At 48.2% G+C, this 23,193-nt stretch overlaps 1 protein-coding gene across 1 annotated transcript in view; it reads right to left on the bottom strand.

Moving 5' to 3' along the window:
* WDR88 (WD repeat domain 88) overlaps window positions 1-22,811 on the bottom strand; it is a gene marked incomplete at both ends in the record, with an annotated part of 58,270 nt that extends 35,459 nt beyond the window's left edge. The window contains 8 exons of the mRNA XM_080908211.1: window positions 911-1,098; window positions 4,297-4,426; window positions 5,440-5,578; window positions 9,686-9,749; window positions 12,611-12,699; window positions 16,618-16,728; window positions 21,666-21,923; window positions 22,095-22,811. Of these exons, the coding sequence (XP_080764337.1) occupies window positions 911-1,098; window positions 4,297-4,426; window positions 5,440-5,578; window positions 9,686-9,749; window positions 12,611-12,699; window positions 16,618-16,728; window positions 21,666-21,923; window positions 22,095-22,811 (1,696 nt within the window). The remainder of the gene's footprint in view (window positions 1-910; window positions 1,099-4,296; window positions 4,427-5,439; window positions 5,579-9,685; window positions 9,750-12,610; window positions 12,700-16,617; window positions 16,729-21,665; window positions 21,924-22,094) is intronic.
* Between the last annotated feature and the right edge of the window lie 382 nt (window positions 22,812-23,193).

Raw genomic sequence — 23,193 nt, 5'->3', positions numbered from 1 at the left:
CCCACCTCTAACTCTAGAGGCAGAAAAGTCACCCAATCCCGGCCTATCACAGCCTTTCATCCACCGATGTACGACCAGCTCAGAGAGAGGTGTGAGCCAATGGGAGCTGTCCCTGGAGCTTGGTGCTGACATCATCAGGCAGAAATTTCCCTTTTCCTCGAGGATGGTGAGTGGCCAGAACCAGACCGGCTTGGAAGCTCAGTAGGCCATTCTTCCTCGAGGAGGCTGGACGCTGTGGCTTTGCTGGAGGAGGAATGCTGACTCGGGTGTGCAAGAGCGTGTCGGAAATGGGTTATAAGCATCCTTCAGGAGGTTCGGTATTCGGAATGAAAAGTTTTGCAGGACTGCAGACATTGGAGAGCATTTCCGTGAAGGTAGTGGGTTCTCGTGCACCTGGTGGAGCTTACTAAGACATAGAATCTTGCAGCCCCTTCCAAAAAGTCGAATCTCGTTGGTCTTGTGTGATACTAAGAAAACTGTACTTCAAGCAAATGCTTTAAAGACCACACTTTGAGAAGCACCCTTTTAAAGCAACCCTGGTAAATGTTTTACACATACAAAAAAAAAAGTTGTTTTTTTTTTGTTTTGTTTTGTTTTGTTTTTGTCGTTTTAAGCTGCATTGAGCTGAATTTCCAGCCTCTGGAAAGCATGAAGCACGTGTCCACGAATTCCCCTCTTGGCTTGGCGCACGAGGGGGTGGGTGGGACATCACCCTCCCTGCTAGAATCACCTCTTGTCTGCAGCCAGGAAAGTTCACACAGATTCTGTCTTCCAGCATTTGTGGTGGTTAAATGACATTGGATGTGGCTTCACGGTGGGACACATTTGGGATCCAGACACTCAGGATGCAGTGCACAAAGGAGAAGGGGAGGGGGACGGAGGGAGGGGGTCCTCGCACAGGCTCACTCACTGTCTCTGGCAATGCAGCAGGAACTCACACAGCCCTCGTGGCCCTTCATCAGAGTCACGCAGGCTCCGCGGTTTCGAAACTCCCCCGTGTGGACGTTCCAGATTTTGATGTTTTTGTCCCAGGAGCTGGTACACAAGAAGTGACCGCTAAAGGTGAAGCAGCAGTCTGAGATGGCATTGGTGTGCGCCCTGAAACACAGGTGGGGTGCCTGCTAGCGTGCCATTTCAGGGAGACCCCAGAACACTCCTGACAGGACCCTGGGTGGAGAGGAGGCGGGGTCACCTATGTGGGCGTGGCTATCATTCCTCTGATCACTTTGTGCCAAGGTCCAGACAGAGTTGCCTGGAATGAGCCTCACTCTCTCGAGGCCAAGCTGGGATAACACAGTCATGTTAAAAAAGAAAGAAAAGAAAGAAAAGAGAAAAATTGAAAGGAAGATTTCTGCACCCAGCCAGATATAAAACAGGGCATCATCAGAGGACAATTCTTTCTACATGATCTCGCTGCGTATCCCAGGCTGTCCTGGGACTCTCCGTAGAGACCAGGCTGGTGCCTATGCTTCCCAGGTGCTGGGATTACCAGTGTGTACCACTACAGATGAGATTTCTTAAGAATTTATTGCTCTTGGGGCTGGAGAGACAGCTCAGCACCGGCTGCTCTTCCAGAGGTCCTGAGTTCAGTTCCCAGCACCCACGTGGCAGCTCACACCTGTCTGTCACTCCAGTTTCAGGGCTCCTGACAACTCAAACAGACAGACATGCAAGCAAAACACCAATATACATAAAAATAAAAAATTATATATATGTATATATATATATGTGTGTGCATATATATATGTATGTATGTATGTATGTATGTATGTATACACACACACACATATATTGGTGGTAGCTCACAACTGTTTGTAACCCCAGTTCCACAGGCCATGACAACCTCTGTTGCCTCCACAGGCACTACACACACGTAGCGTACCGACATGCATGCAAACCAACCATCCACTAACATACAATAATAAGTATTTTTTTAAAAATTAAAATGAAAAAGAAATAAAGCTAACCATAAGCATAGTGCTGCCATCTGGCCCACCATTGTCACTCTGGTCATTTATCAGAAGAATTAAAAACAGGGACTCAGGGTTGGAGAGATGGCTCAGTGGTTAAGAGCACTAGCTGCTCTTCCAGAGGTCCTGAGTTCAATTCCCAGCAACCACATGGTGGCTCACGACCATCTGTAATGGGATCTGATGCCCTCTACTGGCCAGCAGGCACATGTGCAGGCAGAACACTGCATAATAAATAAATCTTTCAAACAAACAGGGACTCAGACAGATGCACAAAAATAAAGCAAGTTCTCACCAACAGACCAATAAATAAAGCATGGTATATATGTATATCAATATATGTATGTATATATGTATTCATACGTGTCTGTATGTATTTATATGTACTGGAGTACTATGCAGTTATGAAAAGAAACGAAGTTCTGCTATGCGCTACAACAGGATTCTTGAACATAATTTCAAGTAGAAAATAGTCAAGTCACTTGAGGACAAGTATGATATTCATTTATAGAAATATCTAAACTAAGCAAATTCATAGAGGCAGAAACTGGAATAAGGCTCCCAGGGGCTTCAGGAAGCGGGAAGCCGTTGCTTAATGGATGCCGTTCCTTTCCCTTTGGTGTGGCGAAACGTTTTGGAAATCGATAGCGAAGGTTGCAAAATACCATGGATGTGATTAATCCAGTGAACTGTGCACTGAAAAGTAATGGTCAGATTTTATGGTGCGTGCATTTCGTCATAAATAATGAAAATGTCATCTTGCCTCTTGCCCAAACTACTTGGTTCCTTTTTACTTTTTATTATTATTAATTTTTTTTTTGCTGCATGTATTATCTATTCTGCACGTGTGTTTGTGTGTGGGAGTGCGTGTGAACACAGAGTTCAACTTGGGAGAGTCAATCTGCTCTTTCTATCACATGTGGCCTGGGGATTGAACTCAAGTTGCCAGTCTTGGCGGCAAGCCCCTCCAGCAGCTGAGCCATATCAGTGGTCTCTAGACTTACTTCACATGGGCGGATAGTACAGTGTCACGGGCAGGCAGGAAGGGAAAGAGGCCGTTACTGTTGGGGAGGGAAACTGAGTATCTACAAGACCCGAGATGTTTCCACTGTACTGTATCTTCTCTTACACCTTTAAAACTTGATGCTGTTTTATCTATACATTAGAGAGAGAGAGAGAGAGAGAGAGAGAAGGCCATCTGCTTTTGTCCCTCAGAATGTAACTACATCAACAGCACAGCGTGAGACAAAGTGTAGCCTCTTATGTGACCCCAGAGGTCACACCCCAGGACCTGTACTCTGAGGCTCTAACTCTGAGAGCCTCACCTGTCCATTTGTCCATTGCGAAAAGCTGTTTCCTGGCACACTTTTCAACCAACTTCAAACACTGCTGGCACCATTAGGCTGGGTCAGGGCTTCCACCCACCGCCTGTATTCAGCAGCCTGCTACCTCGTCCCCTCTGTTCCTGCACAGAGCAGCTCTAAGGGGTAGTGGGATGGGGGCACGACCTCCTACATCAGAGTCCCCCTAAACATCACTCTAAGGACTGTCTTCCCACCACCTCGTCCAGACAGCTGCTCTGCCCATTTCAAAGGAGAGAAAACTGAGGTCCCTGCTCACAGGAGGGAGGAACTGAGCAGGATAGGCAGGGTGACAGGTGACATGTGACGGGTGTGTCCACCGTAAGACAGTGGCTGCCAGCAAGGGTCACCTGGATCCAGAGAGCTTTCTGGTTTTGCAGCCATTTATTTTAAGACAAGAGTCTTACTATGTAACCCAGACAGGCCTCTGGCTTTCAGTCCTCCGAGTCCCCGACTCCAGTGCTGCCCCTTCGACGTGTGCCACCGTGCCTGGCTGAGCTAGTGATTTATTTATACTTACTGCTCTTGTTGTTTTGAGACAGGGGCCTTGCTATGTAGCCCTAGCTGTCCCAGAGCTTACTCTGTAGACCAGACTGAGACTCACGGAGATCCCCCTGCCTTTGTGACCTAAGCACCAGGATCAAAAGCCCTGAACTTTTTTTTTTTTTTTTTTTTTTTTTTTTTTTTTTTTTTTTAATGGAGGCTCTGGGTATGTTTGTTTGCTGCTAAGAGCTCACATTGAAATGAATGCAACTGAGACCCTGCCTGGCCCAGCCTATAATCTACACTGGTGGCTTCTCTCTGGCTTCCAGGGACACCCTTGGAGACACCTCCACTGGGACACTGACTTCTATGTGGAATCCAGGAGGGAAGGAAGAAAGATACCTCTCCTACCTCCTGCTGCAGGATGCTGCTACCCAAACCAAACCCCACTGCCCCCCACCCCCACTCAGGACTCTCCTCACTTGGGTATGGTAAACATCGTGGTTCGGGCTGTGATGTCCCAGATCTTGATACACCTGTCCATGGAGACAGAAGCCACCTTCTGGCTGTCAGGGTCAAAGCAGCATGAAGTGATGGACCTTTGGTGATGATCTACAAACAAGCAAAGTGACAAGTGACTTCAAGGGAAAGCCTTGGGGGACCCTACCACCTGGTGATGCAATGGGGACAATCCCAGTTTTCCCAGGGGACAGTCTACCCGCACATGCATTTCCTGCATGTCTGCTATGAGCCAGGCTTTCAGCCCAGCTGCCTGGCCACATGCAGTTCGAGGGGAGAGATACACCCGGGCAGGCTGTGACCTGCTTCGTGCCAAGAGCCACAAGAGGAGCGCACAGTCGTTCCTGGCTGGAAGGAAGCTCTAGGTCATCAAGGGTGCACTCCTGGAGATGGTATAGAGTGTGAAGAAGAGGGTATGTAACTAGGACTCCGGAAAATGAAGGATAAGAGAATAGGACGTGATCCATTAAAGGAAGGTGCAAAGTGCGGAGAAGTGGTATACTAAATGCCAAAGAGATGGGAAACACACACACACACACACACACACACACACACTCATCTAGCAATGCACTATTAATACCTCTGGGCTGGGGGCATGGCTCAGTCATAGAGCAGATGCCTAGAATCCCCCAATGAGGGGCTGGGGGCGTGGCTCAGTGGTAGATCACCTGCCTAGAATCCTCCAGTGAGAGTCTGAGGGTGTGACTCAGTGGTAGCGCCCGTGCCTGGAATTCTCTAGTGAGGGGCTTTAAGGTGCAGCCTCAGATCCCTTCGGATGGACTGAGCCTAGCCATCCCCTTATTAAATGTGGCCAGATCCAGAGCTTACTTCTGACAGCTAGAGTGTAGCAGAAGGGATCGTGTGGCACCCACCACATTAGGAAAGCAGTCATTGAAGCTGGAGAGAGAAAAATCATTTTGAACACCTCATCCTCCTGCCTCCACTGTACATGTGTTGCAGTTCCTGGCTTGCAGTAGCCCAGGGGGCTCACGATGTGGCCCTGACCCTGACAAGTCTCACCGTAGAAACCAATTGAAGGTCCCTATCGATCAAGTGGTCAGGCATTGCTGCCGCGCGCGCGCGCGTGGGGAGCCTGGCAACCTCACCTTTTATATGGATCGCGGTGGTGATGTTATCTGGATCCATCAGGTAGATCCCTCGATCCACATCCAAAGCTGCCAGCACGTACTTCCCGTTGGGAGAGAATTTACAGCACACTACGAAGGTGTCGTGCCTGACTTTCCACTGGAACGAGGCAGGGCCCAAAGAGGACAGTGTACCTGCTTAGCAGACTCCAGCTTCAAGTGCTCCCTCAGACCCCTTCCAACAGACTGAGCCTAGCCTAGCTCTCCCCTTATGAAGTGTGGCCGGACCCAGAGCTCGCTTCTGGCAGCTAGAGTGTGGCAGAAGGGGTGGCGCAGCACCACATCAGGAAAGCAGCCATTGATGTTGGGCGCGGCAGAGCACATTTCTAATCCAGACACTTGGGAGGCTGACGCGGGAGGGTGGCGAGTTCAAAGCTAACCTGGGTTACAAGTGAGAGCCTACCTCAAAAGAGACCAGGAGGGAGGGAAATCGAGGCGGGGGGAAAGGGAAGGACAGGGTGGGAGAGAGGAACAAAGGGAGGGAGAGAGGAACATGAAAAGAGCGAGAGAGGGGGGGGGGACGGAGGGAGGGAGGGAGGGAGGGAGGGAGGGAGAGAGAGAGACCAGAGCACTGTAGAGCTATGATTATGATATTGAAGTAGTTCAGTGGTATAGTATGTGTTTAGTTTAGCATCTTGGGTCCCTGGGTTAAATACCCAGCATCCAGAAAAAAAGAAAGAAAGAAAGAAAGAAAGAAAGAAAGAAAGAAAGAAAGAAAGAAAAAAAGAAAAAAAGAAAAAAAAGAAGTTAGACATGGTGCTGCATGCCTGTGATCCCAGCACATGGCAGCCCAAGGCAGGAGGATTCTGAGTTCAAAGCCAACCTGAATCTCAGAGAGATACTGAATCTCAATGAGAGAGAGGGAGGGGGAGGGAGGGAGGGAGGGGAGGATAACTATTGCTTGTTCTTTGTCCTTTCTTGGAACACATACGGCATGAGAGTTAACTGTCATGTTCTACACACACACACACAGCTCCGTGTGACTCTGGGGACCCACAAGGATATGAACAGAGACCTCCTGCCAACCACTGTGGGAGTGAGCCATCTTGGAACGAGATCCTTCCGGCCCAGTGGGGGGCCCTAGCACAACTATTGCTCCAAATGACATTGTCACTGTGACTTAAGAAAGAAACTGGAGCCAGAACCACCCGAAATAAAAAACGTTGGCTGTTTAAGGCAAGCAAGGTTTGGAGCTATTTGTCAGGCAGTCCTCAGTCACTAAGCCATCCCTAATGCTGGCCATGGTCACTGGTGACTTGTGCAACAGAAATAAATAAAAGGACTGGAGAAAAAAAAAAAGGAAGGGAAGAAGGGGCTTGAAATAGAAATGCTAGCCAGAGACTGCAGCAGGGGAATGACAACAGGAAAAAAGAAACATTTGGAAAAAAGATGTTCCAAGTTAGGGATAATCCAACGGAAGTGTCATCTGTTACCTACAGCATTGGCTAATTCTTTTGAGTTTGATCCCTGGCATGCGGGGATGGAAGACATTGCCTCCTGCTTCAGTGCCAACGCTGTGGATTGGCACAGCTTTCTGGAAAGATTTAAACTTCGTGTTCTTACGCTGCTTACCTTAGCAATGAAATCTGGCTATATACCATGAAAAGATAGCAAACCCAAGACTGTGTGTGTGTGTGTGTGTGTGTGTGTGTGTGTGTGTGTGTGTGTGTGTGTGCAGGACTGTGGGACTGTGGTTAGGCACACCCATTGCTCTTACAGGGGACTGAGGCTCAGTTCCCAACACCCATGTCAAGCAGCTCACAATTTTCTATAACTCCAGCTCCAGGAGATATGACAGCCTCCTCTGGCCTTTTGGGGTACCTACACTCATAGGGTACACATGTATACATTAAGGTACATGTGCCTACACATAAAGTCAGCTATATGTGTGTGTGAGTGTGTGTGTGTGTGTGTGTGTGTGTGTGTGTGTGTGTGTGTGCAGAGCTAGGGAGATGGCTCAGTATAAAAGGATGTGCCTTGAAACATGAGGACCAGAGTCTGAATGGCCTAGAATCCATGGAAAAGTCAGAAGGGGGAGCATCTGTCTGCAATCCCAGCTCTCCCGTGGAAAGATGGGAGGCAGGGACAGGGTATCCCCAGAAGCTTGAGAGCAGCTAGCCTGGTATATGCAGAGAGAGACAGGGACAGAGAGGCAGAAGGAGAGAGAGAGGGATCAACCAACCCTGTGTCAAACATGATGGAATATAAGGGCAGACATCCAAGGTTTTCCTCTGACTTCAGGAGAGACGCTTTGTACACACACACAGAGAGAGAGAGAGGGAATCAGAGGGAGACGGAGACAGAGAGACATAGAGAGACAGAGAGACAGAGACAGAGAGACAGAGAGACACAGAGACAGAGAGACAGAGACAGAGAAACACAGAGACACAGAGACAGAAGTTTTAAAAACCAACAGTAACAAATACACACAAACTTCACTTAGCATCAGCTCCATCAGCTGGGCAGCTGCAATGGCCCCATGGGTAAAACTTTACAAACTGGAAAATCTGAATTCTCTTCTCAAAACCTACGTGTTGGGAGGAGAGAACTGACTTCCACAAGCTCTCCTCTGATTTCCATATTCATGCCATGGCATGTGTGTGGGTACACACACATACAAACACACACATATACAAACACACACATATATACAAACACACACACATACGTACAACACACACATACAAACACACACATACAAACACACACACACACATACAAACACACACATATATACAAACACACACACATACATACAAACACACACATACAAACACACACACACATACAAACATACACACATACATACAAACACACACATACAAACACACACACACATACAAACACACACATATATACAAACACACACACATACAAACAAACACACACACACATATATACAAACACACACACATACATACAACACACACATACAAACACACACACATACAAACACACACATACAAACACACACACATACAAACATACACACACATACAAACACACACACACACACACACACACTCACTAGACAGCAGCCCTTACTGTCCATGCTGTGAAGCCCAGCGACACTTATTAGTAAGTGACAAAAGTCAGCTGTGGTTGTGTGTCCTGTAATTCCAGCCCCTGGAAGGTTGAGGCAGAAAGACCAAGGGTTCCAGGCTAACCTGGGCTACAGAGAAAGACAAAACAAAACAACAACAACAAAAAAAAAACAAAAACAAAAACAAAAAAAAAAAACACTTGTGTTCATAAGCAAATTACACAGGACAGACAGGCCAACATATTGATCTATGAATTATCCTTAAAATGTTTACAGTGAGTGTAATGACTGGATCCTCTGCCCAAGCAACAAGTGTTCTAAGCTGCTGAGCCATCTCTCCGGAGGGTGTCACTGCGTAGCCCAGGTTAGTCTTGAAATGGGTTCCTGTTTTAGCCTTCCTTTACTGAGATTATAGGTGTATACCCCCACAGCACGAGCTTAGAAAGGTGTCCATTCAGTTTTGTTATTTTCCTTTTGTTTTTAGGAGGTAGGATCTCACTCCGTAGACCAGGCTGTCCTCCAACTCACAGAGGTCCACCTGCCTCTGCCTCCTGAGTGCTGGGATTAAATGTGTGCACCACCACCTCCCTGCTAGAAAGGCTGTTTTTAAGGAAAGAAGAGGAGAGGAAGGGGACAAAGACTGGCTAAGAGAAAGTAGCAAAAGTTAGGTGGTGGGGGGAGGGGTCGCAAGGGTTGGGACAGGAGGTGCCAGAGGACCCCTGAGCAGCACTAACACTGGCCAGGATTGGAAACGGCAAAAGAAAGTTCCCAGGACTGTTGGGACACAGAGACAAGAGACTAAGAAAGGCCTACAGATTTGGCTCATTGGCCTCGTAGCTTTTGCTCTATGGCCTCAGCCCATGTCCTACCTCATCAGGTCCCAAGTCCAAGTGGCTCACTGGGGAACCTGGGATGTATGGCCAACTTGCTTTCAGCCTCTTCCTGTGGTTCTGAGAGCAGCCCCTGACCTGCCTGGTGTGGAAGCCTCTCTTGCCCAACACTGACCTTCCATCAATGCCGTCTCCCCACAAGTGAGTCTATGCTCTTCCTGGAAGACCTGGGGCTTCTGTCATTGTCCCCAATCCCAGGTACATCCCAAAGCCACCAAAGCCCCATCATGGTCCTGGACTCTCTGATACCCTCACAGGGCCAGGGCATACATACCAGAAGCTGACCTGTCTCCACGTCCCAAGCCCTCACCGTTTTATCATAAGATGACGCCACTACCCTGGAAGAAACCAAACACACATTGCATCTTAAAAATATTCGCTAGAACCTGTGGTTTTCTATGAGGAGTCTTTCTCCTTTTGATAACTTTGGACCAAGACTGATCTTTCCATAGACCCTGGAGATTTGTGTATCCCCACTGAAAACAGTACACAGACCGTCCAGCATCATTACCCTTTTTACCCTTCAGACACTCCAAGATAGTCTTCTATATTTAAGGTTATAAAAAATATAATTTCAGGGGCTAAAGAGATGGGTCCGTGGTTAGGAGCACTGGCTACTCTTCCCAAGGACCCTGGCTCAGTTCCCAACACCCACACGGAGGTTAACAACATCTCTAACTCCAATGTCAGGAGATCTATCACTCCCTTCTGGCATCCATAGGCAGTGCATACATGTAGTTCCCTTACATATGTGCAGGCAAATCACTAGTACACATAAAATATAAACAAGCAAAACAAAAACTCTACATAGAGAGTTTTTGAGGTTTGTTTGTTTGTTTTTTGAGACAGGGTTTCTCTGTGTAGCCCTGCCTGTCCTGGACTTGCTTTGTAGGCCAGACTAGTCTCAAACTCACAGAGATCCACCTGCCTCTGCCTCCCAAGTGCTGGAATTAAAGGCACGCACCACCATGTACATTACCAACAAGTACATTATTTAAAAGAAAATGAAGATAGATAGCTAAATAGATGATAGATAGATAGATAGATAGATGACAGATAGATAGATAGATAGATAGATAGATAGATAGATAGATAGATAGATAGAAGATAGATAGATAGATAGGTGGATGGATGGATGGATGAATAGATTAGATAGATAGATAGATAGATAGATAGATAGATGATACATATATACATACATGATAGATAGATGGATGGATGGATGGATAGATAGGTGGATGAATACATTAGATAGATAGATAGATAGATAGATAGATAGATAGATAGATAGATAGATGATACATACATACATACATACATACATACATGATAGATGGATAGATGGATGGATAGATTAGATAGATAGATAGATAGATAGATAGATGGATGGATGGATGGATGGATGGATGGATAGATAGATAGATAGATCATACATACATACATACATACATACATACATACATACATACATGATAGATGGATGGATGGATAGAAATGTTCTTTCCAGTTTGTCTTTGTAACACATAAAGAGCACCCCATTCCCCACTCTGATCGTGCCTTATCAGTCTTTGTGCAGGAAAATGCTTTCTTGGATGGCCTGCTGAAATGCTCTCCTACATTTAGATGTGTGTGTGTGTGAATGTCCTGCTGTGTTTTGAGTTTGAGGGATCACCTTCCAGGAGTCTCCAGCTGGTAGCGAGGCAGAGGGGCCTTGCTGAGGGTCTGTTTTTATCCATGCTTAATCCACTGATGGACTCACACTTCGATGGTGTTGATCAATGGTGGAGACTATGGTGGGGGATGGGTTACAGACATGGGGTAAGGGGCAGATCTTGTCCCTGGAGTACTCCTGTGGCCCTGCTTCCAGGCTGCCGAGACCCTGCACCCTCCCGCTGTGACATCATGCACTGCCACAGCTGAGAAACATTGTGTGACCCATAGAATCGTGAGCCAGAACAAGTCTTTCTTCCCTGACACTGGACAGGATTTGTCCTGGTGACAAAACTTGTAACTACTGTATGTTCCTTTGCCTGCTCATGTAGCATGTGGCAAAGGTTTTCCTCTTATATATATTTTTAAAAAATCCCCATGATGCCCTGAACCCCACACTTGCCTTTAACTTGCATTGTTCTTTGAGAGCCTCTGCTCAGGGTCAAGGAGCCCATTTAAAAAGTTACTTTTGTCATTTTACATTATGTGTATGTGAGTTCAGTCCCTCAGAGCTGGATTTGCAGGAGGTTGGGAGACACCTGATGTGGGTGTTGGGAATTGAACTTAGGTCTTAACTTAGGAGCCATTTCTCCAGTAAACTTTGGGGGAGGGGGAGTGTGGGGTGGTGGGTATGTCAACTTGACACAGATAGAGTTGTCTAAAAGGAGGAAACCTTAGTTGAGAAAATGCTTCCATAAGATTAGGCAGTAGGAGTTTCTGGGTTCTATAAGAGAGTAAGCTGAGCAAGCCATAGCGAGCAAGCCAGTAGGCAGCATCCCTCCATGGCCTCTGCATCGGCTCCTGCCTCCAGGTTCCTGCCCTGCTTGAGTTCCTGCCTTTGGTGATGAATGTGCTGTGGGAGCAGAAGTCAAGGAAACCCTTTCCTCCCCAACTTGCTTTTGGTCCTCGTTGTTTCTTTACGGCAACAGTGAGCTGAGCTCAGATGCTGCTGCCACCGGCCTTGTGTGACCACAGAAAAGACACCTGGTGAGGAAAAGCCAAGCAAAGTCTCCTGGCACAGTCTGTCATCTCAGCCCCTGGAGGAGCTGAGACAGGAGGACTGCTGCAAGTTTGGGCTGCATAATGCGTTGCTGGCCTGGCTGCTCTATAGAGTCTCAGTCTCAAACAAGAATCAGAGGAGGAGGCGGGGAGAAGGGTGGAGAGGAGAACCAGGAGGAGGAGGACAAGAAAGGAGAGGAGAAAGAGGAAGAAGAGGAGAAGAAGAAGGAAGGAAGGAATAAAAGAAAATTCAGACTAGGTTCTTAACTACAGTAAGCATTCTATTTTAAACATTTTAAATGTTCAGATTGTTGTTACATTGTTAAGACTCCTTGATTCTCAGAGCAGCATGGAAAACACTGAGGACCATACAGGGGAATGTGGTTGTATAGTTTCTTAAACAAACAAACAAAAGCCTGTATCCAGGTCTGGAGGCCTTGCCTGCTGACTCTGACTGTCCCCAACCAGTGTAAAACAGAGCAGAGGTCACCTTCTGTTGTCAGCGGTGATACTGCACTCTAAGACAGGAGCTTTGGGGCGTGGCTCAAAGTCCCAAACCACAGTTCCGTCTTCAGCATCCTCAAATCAATGGGAGAGAGAAGAGACAGTGGTCAATGTTGACGTACGAAGTCATGAATTCTGGTCAGCAGTAGTTTCTAGCTTGCCTACAGCAAAGTTCCGGGGCTTTCCAACATCCCAAGCAGGAGGAACACTCCATCCTCCACAGCCTCCTCAGGAAATCCCCCTCACAGTACCACAGGCACAGACGGACCCTGGGCTCGCTGTGGGTGGACTCACGGTTGTTTTCTCATTTTTTACTGGCCAAAGAGGTTTCTCAGAATCTATCACCGTCCCTCAAGAACATCCTTTAAATACAATTCCACACCCTTCGGCCCTGAGATTATACTCCGAGGGGCACCTCTGAAGGAAATAACCAGATATGTGGTTAAAGGCTTATATAAGCATACGAGTCAGTGAGCCGGCTCAGTGGGTAAAGGCGCTTGCAACCAAGCCTGATGACATGAGTTCAGTCCCCGGGACCTACAGGGTGGGGAGGAGAGAACCCACCCCAGAAAGTTGGCCTCTGACTTCCACATACACACGGTGCAAATTCTTTTTAACATAATTAAAGGATTATATAGAGCAGGAGAGATGGCTCAGCGGTTAAGGCTGCCTTCTCAGAGGACCCAGGTCAGTCCCCAGCACCCGTGTGGCGGATAACAACCAACAGAAAAATCCAGTTCCGTGGGGATCTGACTTTCCTCTTCCGGCCTCTGCAGCCACCGGGCACGTGCAAGGTCCGAGCGTGAACGTGCAAGCAAAACGTTCCTGCACTCAGGTTCCCTACAGCAAAGGGGACAGCGGAAGGACACCAGATATAAGGTGCTGGGGGGCCAAGTCCAAAGGAAGCCAGGTGTTTGCCAAGCTTCTCTTGGAGAGCTTGGGGCTCACCACTTACAGCATATAGCCTACAGCAATCCGCATAAAGTGTTGTCTACCAGAAAGGTGTACCAAGCCGGGAAGCCTGAAGAAGGAAGATCTGTCCCAGGAACACTCTACCTAGCCTGCACCTGAATTCCAGGAAGGCAGTTTACATAGGCTGTAAAGGCGTAATTAGCTGTCTTTATTGGGGGTGGGGGAGGGGCGGGCCTGCAGGGGGTGTTGGAGACTCTCCTAAGATGGCAAAGGACTATTCTCTAGATTCACCTACCAGTGGCCTTTATAGGTAGCTCCAGGCCGGTTGCGAATGCTGCACTTCACACACCCAGCTCCCTGTGCCTGTCCCCTGAGGCACACAGTCCCATTCAGGAAATCCCAGGAGGCAGCTGGGAGGTCCCCACATGGAATTCAGCAGGGCCGGGCACACTCAGACTGGTGTTGGGCCACCCGGGATCAAGTCTCTCTGACTTGGTTGGCACGGTGCCCCTAGAGCGCTGTTTCTTAACCTGTGGGTCGAGACCCCCCCGGGCAGGGAGGTCCTAACAACCCTTTCACAGGGACCGCCTAAAATCAGTGGGAAAACTCCTAATAGGAGCAAAATTAGTTATGAAGTAGCCATGAAATAATTTTATGGCTCATCAAAACATAAGGAACTGGGTTAAATGGTCACAGCATTAGGAAGGGTAAGAAACACTGCTCTAACGGGAAACAACACGCCCTAACACCCCCACACCATCCTGCGTATTAGACTGGAAGCTACTGGGCCTCAAAGTCTGGGCAGAGAATGAAGCGATTGCAAATTCAATAGTGACCCCATGTGGCCAAAGGAAGGAACAGCAGCCAGGGGAAGGAGCAGCTCCGAGCAGGTTTTTGAGCTTATGCAAGCGCCTGTGAGGTTCGAGTTTGAAGGGTTAAATACTGATCGGGTTTTGATTAGTTTTGTAGGACGTTTTAAGTTTTGTTTTCTTTTCGTGTTGAGTATGGAGCCTTGCTCTATACTCAAGTATATACTCTTGCTCTATAGACAAGTCTTCTGCCCTGAGCTAGCCCCAACGGAATACTAGCCAGACTTTGAAGGAAGCAAAGAAAGACTCTAATGGACCCTAATAAAAATCAGGGAGGGTGACAATGGGTGGGAGATGAAATTTGTGATAGTTATATCTTCTGTATTTCTGTGTGGTCCCAATTGTTTAAGTGTAGTGTGTGTGTGTGTGTGTGTGTGTGTGATTTTGTAATGTGTAATAGCAAGCAGACACAACCTTTCAACCCAGACACACCCCATGAATTCTTCAAATGAACAGCACACTTTGACAGTTAGCTGCCCCCTTGCTTGGGAACCCCTGGTGACTACTAGAGATAGAAAAGGCTTTATGGGTCCCTGCAGTGAAATCCTGACCTCTGAACGCAAATGTGTCCACAGGCAGCAGTGGAGGGAGGTGTGGGGGATCCACGGGGGTTGGAGGTGGCTGAGGCAAAGCTTGGCGCAGCCCCACCATACAGCTGCTCCTCTGAGGCTGCCGCAGTTCAGAGGACCTCAAGAGGTGGATAAACTACCCAGGGTCACACTGGGTTCCCAGTATAGGGTCTGGGCTGACGGGGGATAATCCCAAATCCTCTGACCTGATCGCTCTGTGCCTTGGTACCCACATATGACAAGATGCTTCTCTGGGGTCATTTGTAGGATCAGGGCTCTACTCCGTCCAGTTTTCCATGGCAGAACCTGGAGCACCCTTGTCTATCTTTCACCCTGCTGCTTTTCAACTCAAACCAGAAGACAGCGGAAACCCCCAGGACCGAGCATCCTCCCGTGTGGCCTCAGCCCACGGTCATCTTCAGCCAAGTCCTTGCTGGCCAATGTCACCCTCCAACCCTACTCCTTCCTCTCTGTCAACACTGCCATAGACGCTGCCTGTCAGAGCCTGCTGGGCACGAACACCCAATCCTACAAACAGAGTGGAGGCTGCCTCTCTACACTCTGTTCCTGGTTTCTCTGCCACTACACAGCCGGGCACTGATCTATCTCAGATCTGCCTCTCTGCTCCATCTCCCTGGGGTGGAACCCAGACTTGGCTCCCATTTGTCCTCTGGGAATGACCAAGGCCTGGATCTCACAGAAGTGGCGGGAATTCAGTGTGCTTATGTCCAATAAGGATTATATATGGGACTAGAGAGATGGCTCAGTGGTTAAGAGCACTGACTGTTCTTCCAGAGGACCTGAGTTCAAATCCCAGCAACCACATTAGACAAGCTTACATCTGTTTCTCTCTCTCTGTGTGTTTCTCTCTCTGTGTGTTTCTCTCTCTGTGTTTCTCTCTCTCTCTCTCTCTCTCTCTCTCACACACACACACACACACACACACACACACACACAAACACACCTGTACTATACAAGATCAGTATGCAAAGGGGACCCAGAGAAATAACAGTCTGCCTAAGGGTGTAATGGCATAGGCTTGTAATTCCTGTGGAAGGCTGAGGCAGGAGGATTGTGAGTTCAAAGCCAACCTGGGTTACATTAGTAAAACCTTGCCTCAAAGATTAAAAAAATAATAATAATACAAAAAATTAAGATTGGGACCGGGGAGATGATGGCTCAGCAGCTAAAGGCACTGGCTGTTCTTCCAGAGGTTTTAGGTTTAATTTCCAGTACCCACAAGGTGGTTCACAACCATCTGTAACTCCAGTTCCAGGAAGAAATCTGATGCCCCCTTGTGGCCTCTGTAGGAACTGCACACATGCAATATGCAGGCAAACTACCCATGCGCATAAATAAATATGTCTGAAATAAATAAGATACAGCTCCGTGACTCAAGTAGAGACCAGGAACAACCAGGACCCCCTCCCCAACGCTGAGGACTTTAGCCTGAGCACCCACACTGTGTCCAGAGCCACAGGCTGGCTGTCCCTAAGCTTTTTCTGAGGACTTGGCACCGGAGTGGGCTCCTTTATCTTGCACTTGCTCAGAATCCTTGGCAAACCCCAGGAAGTAAGAACTCGGTGCTGGGGGATTCTCCAGAAGAGGAGCCTAAGTGCACGCGATGTCGTCTGGCCACCTACCCACAGCTTCACTGTGCAGTCATAGGAGCTACTGAGGAACCGCGTGTCGTTCATGCAAAAGTGGCAGGAACTCACGATGTGGTCGTGCCCGTTCAGAATTTTATACGGGATCTAAACAAAGAGATGGATACAACCCGTTTAACGATGTCGCTGACCGCAAGGACGACATGCAAAACTGAGCAGTGTGTATCAACACGTGACGTGAGAAAATAATTAAGGAAAAACATCCCAGCCACGGAAAAAAAAAATGATGGGTTGTCGTATACCTTGGAAAGAATAAAACGCTGTTGAAAGAAATGAAAGGCCTCCATGAAAGGACCGGCATCCCGTGTTCGCAGATGAACAGATGTAATTCTGCCAAAATTGCAGAGACCCTCCAAAAGACCCACAAGTTCAACGCCACCTCTCTGGATTCCAGGATCGTAATGAATTCTTTGTAGAAAGTGACAAGCTTATCTTTCTCTATGTGCTTTTAGTCTGGAACTCACAGAGCTCTGCCCCCCACCGCCTCCTGAGTGCTGGGATTAAAGGCGCGCGGCACCACACCCAGCCTACTTACGTGTACTTTACACTTTTATTCATGGGCGTGTGAGTGCGTGTGCCGTGGGTGTTCGGTGCGCTGGGAGGACAGAAGAGGACATTGGATACCCTGGATGTAGTGTTACAAGTGGCTGTGGGCCGTCCAACATGGGTGCTGGGAAAGGAATCCAGGTCCTCTCGGAAGAACAGCGCATGCTCCTAACCACTGAGCAGTCGAGCTGACAAAGTGCTCTTAACGCTTTTGTGAGAATTCAAGAAGAAAATTCACCAATGGGCGAGATGGCTCAGTGGGTGAAGGTGTTTGCCGCCAAGTCTAGTGACATGAGTTCGGTCCCTAGGATCCACGCGGTGGAGGAAGATCCCCCCCCCCAAATTAACGTTCTCTAACTTCCAGACTTCCCCCAACCCGCAGCAAGTGGTATTACCCTGTAATCAACCCCTGCACTGAGGAGGTAGGCAGTGAAACCCCGGGCTGGCTGGCCACCCAGCCCGGCCTAACCGGTGAGCTAGTGAGCCCGGGGTCCCAGCGAGAGAGTTTGTCTCAACGCCAAACAAAAACACCCAGGTAGGCTGGATTGTTTAATCCCAGCACTCAGCACTGGGGAGGCAGAGGCAGGCAGATCTCTGTGAGTTCGAGGCCAGCCTGGTCTACAGAGTAAGTTCCAGGACAGACAGGGCTACACAGAGAAACCTTATATTGTAAACAAACAACAAACGCCCAAGCAAGGGCTGAGGCCAGAATTGAACCCAGTGTGAGCCTGACATCCTGAACCCAATCACCAGGACCCACAAGGTGGAAAGAGAACCCACTCCCCAAAAGTTGTCTCCTCTCATTCATATGTACATACCCTTTCTCCACACATGAACAATAATCAACAACAACAACAACAACAAAAATCCAGGGTGGGGCTGGAGGGATGGCTCAGCGGTTAGAGCACTGACTGCTCTTCCAGAGGTCCTGAGTTCAAATCCCAGCAACCACATGGTGGCTCACGACCATCTGTAATGAGATCTGGTGCCCTCTTCTGGTGTGTCTGAAGACAGCTACGGTGTACACATACATAATTAATAAGTACATCTTTTTTTTTTTAAATCCAAGATAGATGGGGTATGAGGAATGACACTTAATGTTGATTTGTGGTATACACACACACACACATATACACGCACACGTACACACACACACACGCCCATTCGCACACACATATACACAGGAATGCTAGCACATGCACACGCAAAGAGACGAGAATAACCTTTTTAAGCACATTTTCTGGGAAAACTAGTTACTTAACACACAAGAAAATAAACATACTTCCTACCACATATAGTAACGAAGTCAAAAGGGATCAAAAACTTAAATGTTGACTATTGAAACTCTAAGGCTCAGAGGAAAGCAAAGGTGTAAATCTCCCCGCTCTTGCTCGTCAGATCGTCTGATATCTGACACCAAAAGACAACAGCGAGAACAGATTGCTGCCAGCTAAAATCACATGTGCCTGTCTTTTCAGCAAGGGGGAAACGACGGGAAGATGACGGCAGGTCTTGAAACCCTGCACCAAAAAAAGTAAAATTGGAAGAGTCACCGTGAGGGAGAACACGGATGGAGGACAGCCAGGGGCGTGACCGAGGTGCCGGCTCACTTTCTAGAGCTGTTTTGTCGGTGAGGCTATTTCTACTTGGAGAAGAATCTCTCTGATCACCCGTGATCAGAAGAGGTTTGCGGCAGAGCACAGCGCCCTCTGCATTTCAAACAAGCTCCCTGGCGCGGAGAAACCAGCGCCAGGACCCCATTTCCGCCCGTTGCAAAGGAACTTCCAAACACTTCCCAAGGAAGCCTCTAAATCGCCTATGAACGGGATGCCGTGACTCGCCATCCTAGAGGGGTGGACAGACGGGGACATCCTTCACAGATGAGCCAAGGCTGCTGCTACTGTTGCCTTCCTGAGAGACTCCGTGTTTGGAGAGACAGAGGACCCAAGTCACCAGTGTTATGGTTTAACACTGGCACGTGAGACGCTGGTCCCTACCCCGAGCTGATTCTGATTGGCAAATGAAGTTGCCGACAGCCAATGGCTGGGCAGGGAGACAAAGGCGGGACTTTAGGATTGGAGGGCCAGGGCTTACCTGAGGAAGATGGCGGGGAAGCTGAAGGACCAGGTTTAAGAGCTTCAGAAGGGAAAGAATTCAAATGTATATGCAGGCTTCTGTTTTCAGGAGCTGGATTCACAGGCAGTGGGAGCCGCCTGACAGAGGTGCTGGGATTTGAACCTGGGTCCTCAAGAAGAACGACACAAGCTCTTAAATGCTAAGCCAACTCTCTAGACCCAGGGAGCACACCTTTAATTGCAGCACTCAGGAGGCAGAGGCAGAGTTCAAGACCAGCATGGTTCTTACACAGAGAGTTCCACATCATTCAAGGATACATAATGAGATCCTATCTCCAAAAAAAAAAAAAAAAAATTGAATTTAATTTAATTAAAAACATTGTGCTGCAAAGGATAACACTAAAAAGTTACATACCTGGCCAGGCATGGTGGCAGCACTTGGGAGGCAGAGGCAGGGGGATCTCTGTGAGTTTGAGGCCAACTTGGTCTACAGAGCAAGTTCCAGGACAGCCAGGGCTACACAGAGAAACCCTGTCTCAAAAAAATAAAATAAAATAAAATCTGATATGGAGCATGCATTGAGAATGCATGATGAAATACAAATTTTATTTAATTATATTGTTTTCTTTGTGTGTATGGGGAAGTGGCACATGACATATCCACACATTTGGAAGGTGTGCCGTGTGTGTGTGTGTGTGTGTGTGTGTGTGTGTGTGTGTGTGTGTGTAGACTCTAGGCTGAAACCAGGAAGCTTTCTCCACCTTATTCTTGGAGGAAAGGTCTCTTAAAGATTCTCAATCAAACACAGAGCAGATAGAGGACCTGGGTATCCTGTTTACTCTTTCTGAGACTGAGATCTCAGCATTCAGATGTGTTCTGGTGGGAAGGTAAAAATATGTAGCCACTTCAGAAAAGTAGTTTAGCATTTCTTTACAAAGTTAAAAATGGGGACTAGGGTTGGAGAGATGGCTCAGTGGTTAAGAGCACCGACTGCTCTTCCAGGGGTCCTGAGTTCAATTCCCAGCAGCCACATGGTGGCTCACAACCATCTGTAATGGGATCTAATGCTCTCTTCTGATGTGTCTCAAGACAGCTACTGTGTACTCACATACATGAAATAAATAAATAAAACCAAAAAGAAAAAAAATACAGAGAGTTCTTATGCTGGATGGAGTGGCGCACATCTTTAGTCCTAGCACTAGGGAAGAAGCAGGCAGCTTTCTGTGAGTTTGAGGCTAGCCTGGTCTACACAGTGAGTTTCAGGACAAGAGTACTGACTGCTCCAGTCCCAAAGGATCCAACAACCTCACACAGGCATACCTACAGGCCAAAAACATCAATGCACATAAAAGGAAGAAAGAATGAATGAATGTTTCTTGCAAAGTTCGGAACTATCTATAAACTGACACACACACACACACACACACACACACACACACACACAAATGTAGACATTAATATAGACACATATGGAGGCTGGAGAGAAGGCTCAGTGGTTAAGAGCACTGACCAATCTTCCAGAGGTTCTGAGTTCAATTTCTAGCAACCACATGGTGGCTCACAACCATCTGTAATGGGATCTGATGCCCTCTTCTGGTGTGTCTGCAGACAGCTACAGTGGACTTATATACATAAAGTAAATAATTCTTTTTTTAAAAGGTACTGATAGATGCTCAGTGTGTATGAGCCTTGAAAGAGTGGCGGTAAGGGAAAGAAGGCTCCTCTCAGCCTCGAACACACAATATTCTATTACTCTCTAGAATGGCAAATCAGAACGTAGGAATGGTAGCTGCCTAGGGTGAGCGAGAAGAAAACAAGAAATGACTGATGATTGGTAACTTTTTTTTTTTTTTTTTTTTTTTTTTTGGTGGGCAGAAGGTATGACTGAAATGTCTGCGGCTTGTGACGGCTACACAATATGAAAATTAAAAAAAATAAATAAAAGGCATTGTTCAATGTGCACCTTGCTCACTTAGACTATATGATACACGAACAATAAAGCTGAAAAGCAGAGATGGGGAGGTCGGATGAAAACGGCTCACCCCCTTACCCTGTTCCTCCCACGGCTAAGAATCATGGAGTAGGGCCGTGTCAGGATTCTGGATGTTGAATTGAGGGAGCACAAAAGGATGGAGAGGAGGAGACGGGGTTTTGCTCTCTGCCCAGGAAGGTGGAGGTGGATAAAGTCATACACAGTTGCAGGGGCTCCCCGGAATGTCAAAGGGCGCGTGGGGCTGGGAATGTAGAGGTTAAGGCACTGGTTACCAGGCATCAGGGGGCATCAGACATCACTAATGCCCTCCAGGGGCAGCACAGGCTACTGCCCCTCTCTCTGCCTTCTCCAGAGGCTACAGAGCAGAGGCCACCTGGGTCCTCTGACACTGGTGGGTGGGTGGTTCTGACCTTAGAGAGGGGCTGCTGGTTGCCCCAGAACTTCTTCACTGTTGCCTTGCGGTGCTTGTCACGTGGCCGAAGATCCTTGTCTAAGGCCAAGGGGTCGTGGGAGGACAGATTATAATACCGACGGATATCTGGGAGGGACAGCTTGAAACGACCCAGCGCTTTCATCAGGGTGGTCCACGGCATTTTGCTGTGTTGTGCTCTGGCAAAATTGGAGATCGAAACTTCTCCGTCATCGCCTGAACTCCTTCTGTCGTCGCTGGAATCCTGCGTATTGGCGCCAGAGCTCCTCCTACTGTCGACCGAACCCCTTTTGCTATCGATGGAAAACCTCTTGCTATCAACCGAACCCCATTTGCTATCGGCCGAACCCCTCTTGCTATCGAAGGAAAACCAAGTCTTGCTATCAACCGGATCCCATTTGCTATCCACCAAACCCCTCTTGCTATCGATGGAAAACCTCTTGCTATCCACCAAACCCCTCTTGCTATCGATGGAAAACCTCTTGCTATCCACCAAACCCCTCTTGCTATCGACTGAACCCCTCTTGCTATCAACCGAATCTCTCTTGCTATCGACTGAACCCCTCTTGCTATCAACCGAATCTCTCTTGCTATCGACTGAACCCCTCTTGCTATCAACCGAATCTCTCTTGCTATCGACTGAACCCCTCTTGGTGTCTACCGAAAGTCTCCTGTTATCGATCAAAACCCTGCTGTACTTGTCGAAATCCAATTTCCTGCCCTCAAGAGACACCTTCCGCCAACTGTCCTCAACAAAATTCAAGTTCTTGAGCTCAGGAGACTCCTTCCGCTTAGGATTCTTCTTCTTCTTCTTTTTCTTGACATCAGCAGAACCCCTCCTGGCCTCATCGGAGCTCTTCCGGACCTCTCCTGTTACCTCATCAGTAATTTTCCCGCTATTTGCAGAACTCCTCCTAGTCTCTGCCGACCCCTTTTTAGCCTCTGCCGACCCCTTATTAGTCTCTGCCGACCCCTTTTTAGTCTCTGCCGACCCCTTTTTAGTCTCTGCCGACCCCTTTTTAGTCTCTGCCGACCCCTTCCTAGTCTCTCCTGACTCCTTCCAGGTCTCTCCAGAACCTTTCCTGACGCCCCCCAAGGCTTTCCGGGGGACTCCGGATGAGGCCATCTTGGAGCCTGCCCGGCCAGCCGGCCAGCCCAGTGGGAACGGTGGCACCACGTGCCCACCCCACCCCCTACCCCCCACCCCCAGGCCGAGCCCTTCGGATCCACGTGCTGCACCGGGTTCGGCTAGTTACCTGCCCGCTTCCTGACTTGGAGCTTCAGGCAGGATTGTTCCCTTCCAGCCTGGGCTACATAGCAAGACCCAATCTCGAAAAAGAGAAAAGGGAAGAGGAGGCCGGTAGGAATGAGGGAGGCGGAGCGGGGGACAGAAGATGCCTCCCTACTGCCCCTAAAATGTTCTCTGGCATTTTGGACACATGAAGAAGGAGACTGAGGTGCAAAACCGGGGCTCTTACCCTTGTGCCCTCCTGGATCCTGGCTCTCTG

The sequence above is a fragment of the Micromys minutus genome (assembly GCF_963924665.1).
Source record: "Micromys minutus genome assembly, chromosome: 32".
In the NCBI taxonomy this organism is placed as follows: Eukaryota; Metazoa; Chordata; class Mammalia; order Rodentia; family Muridae; genus Micromys; species Micromys minutus.
This window is presented reverse-complemented; position numbering and strand designations above follow the sequence as displayed.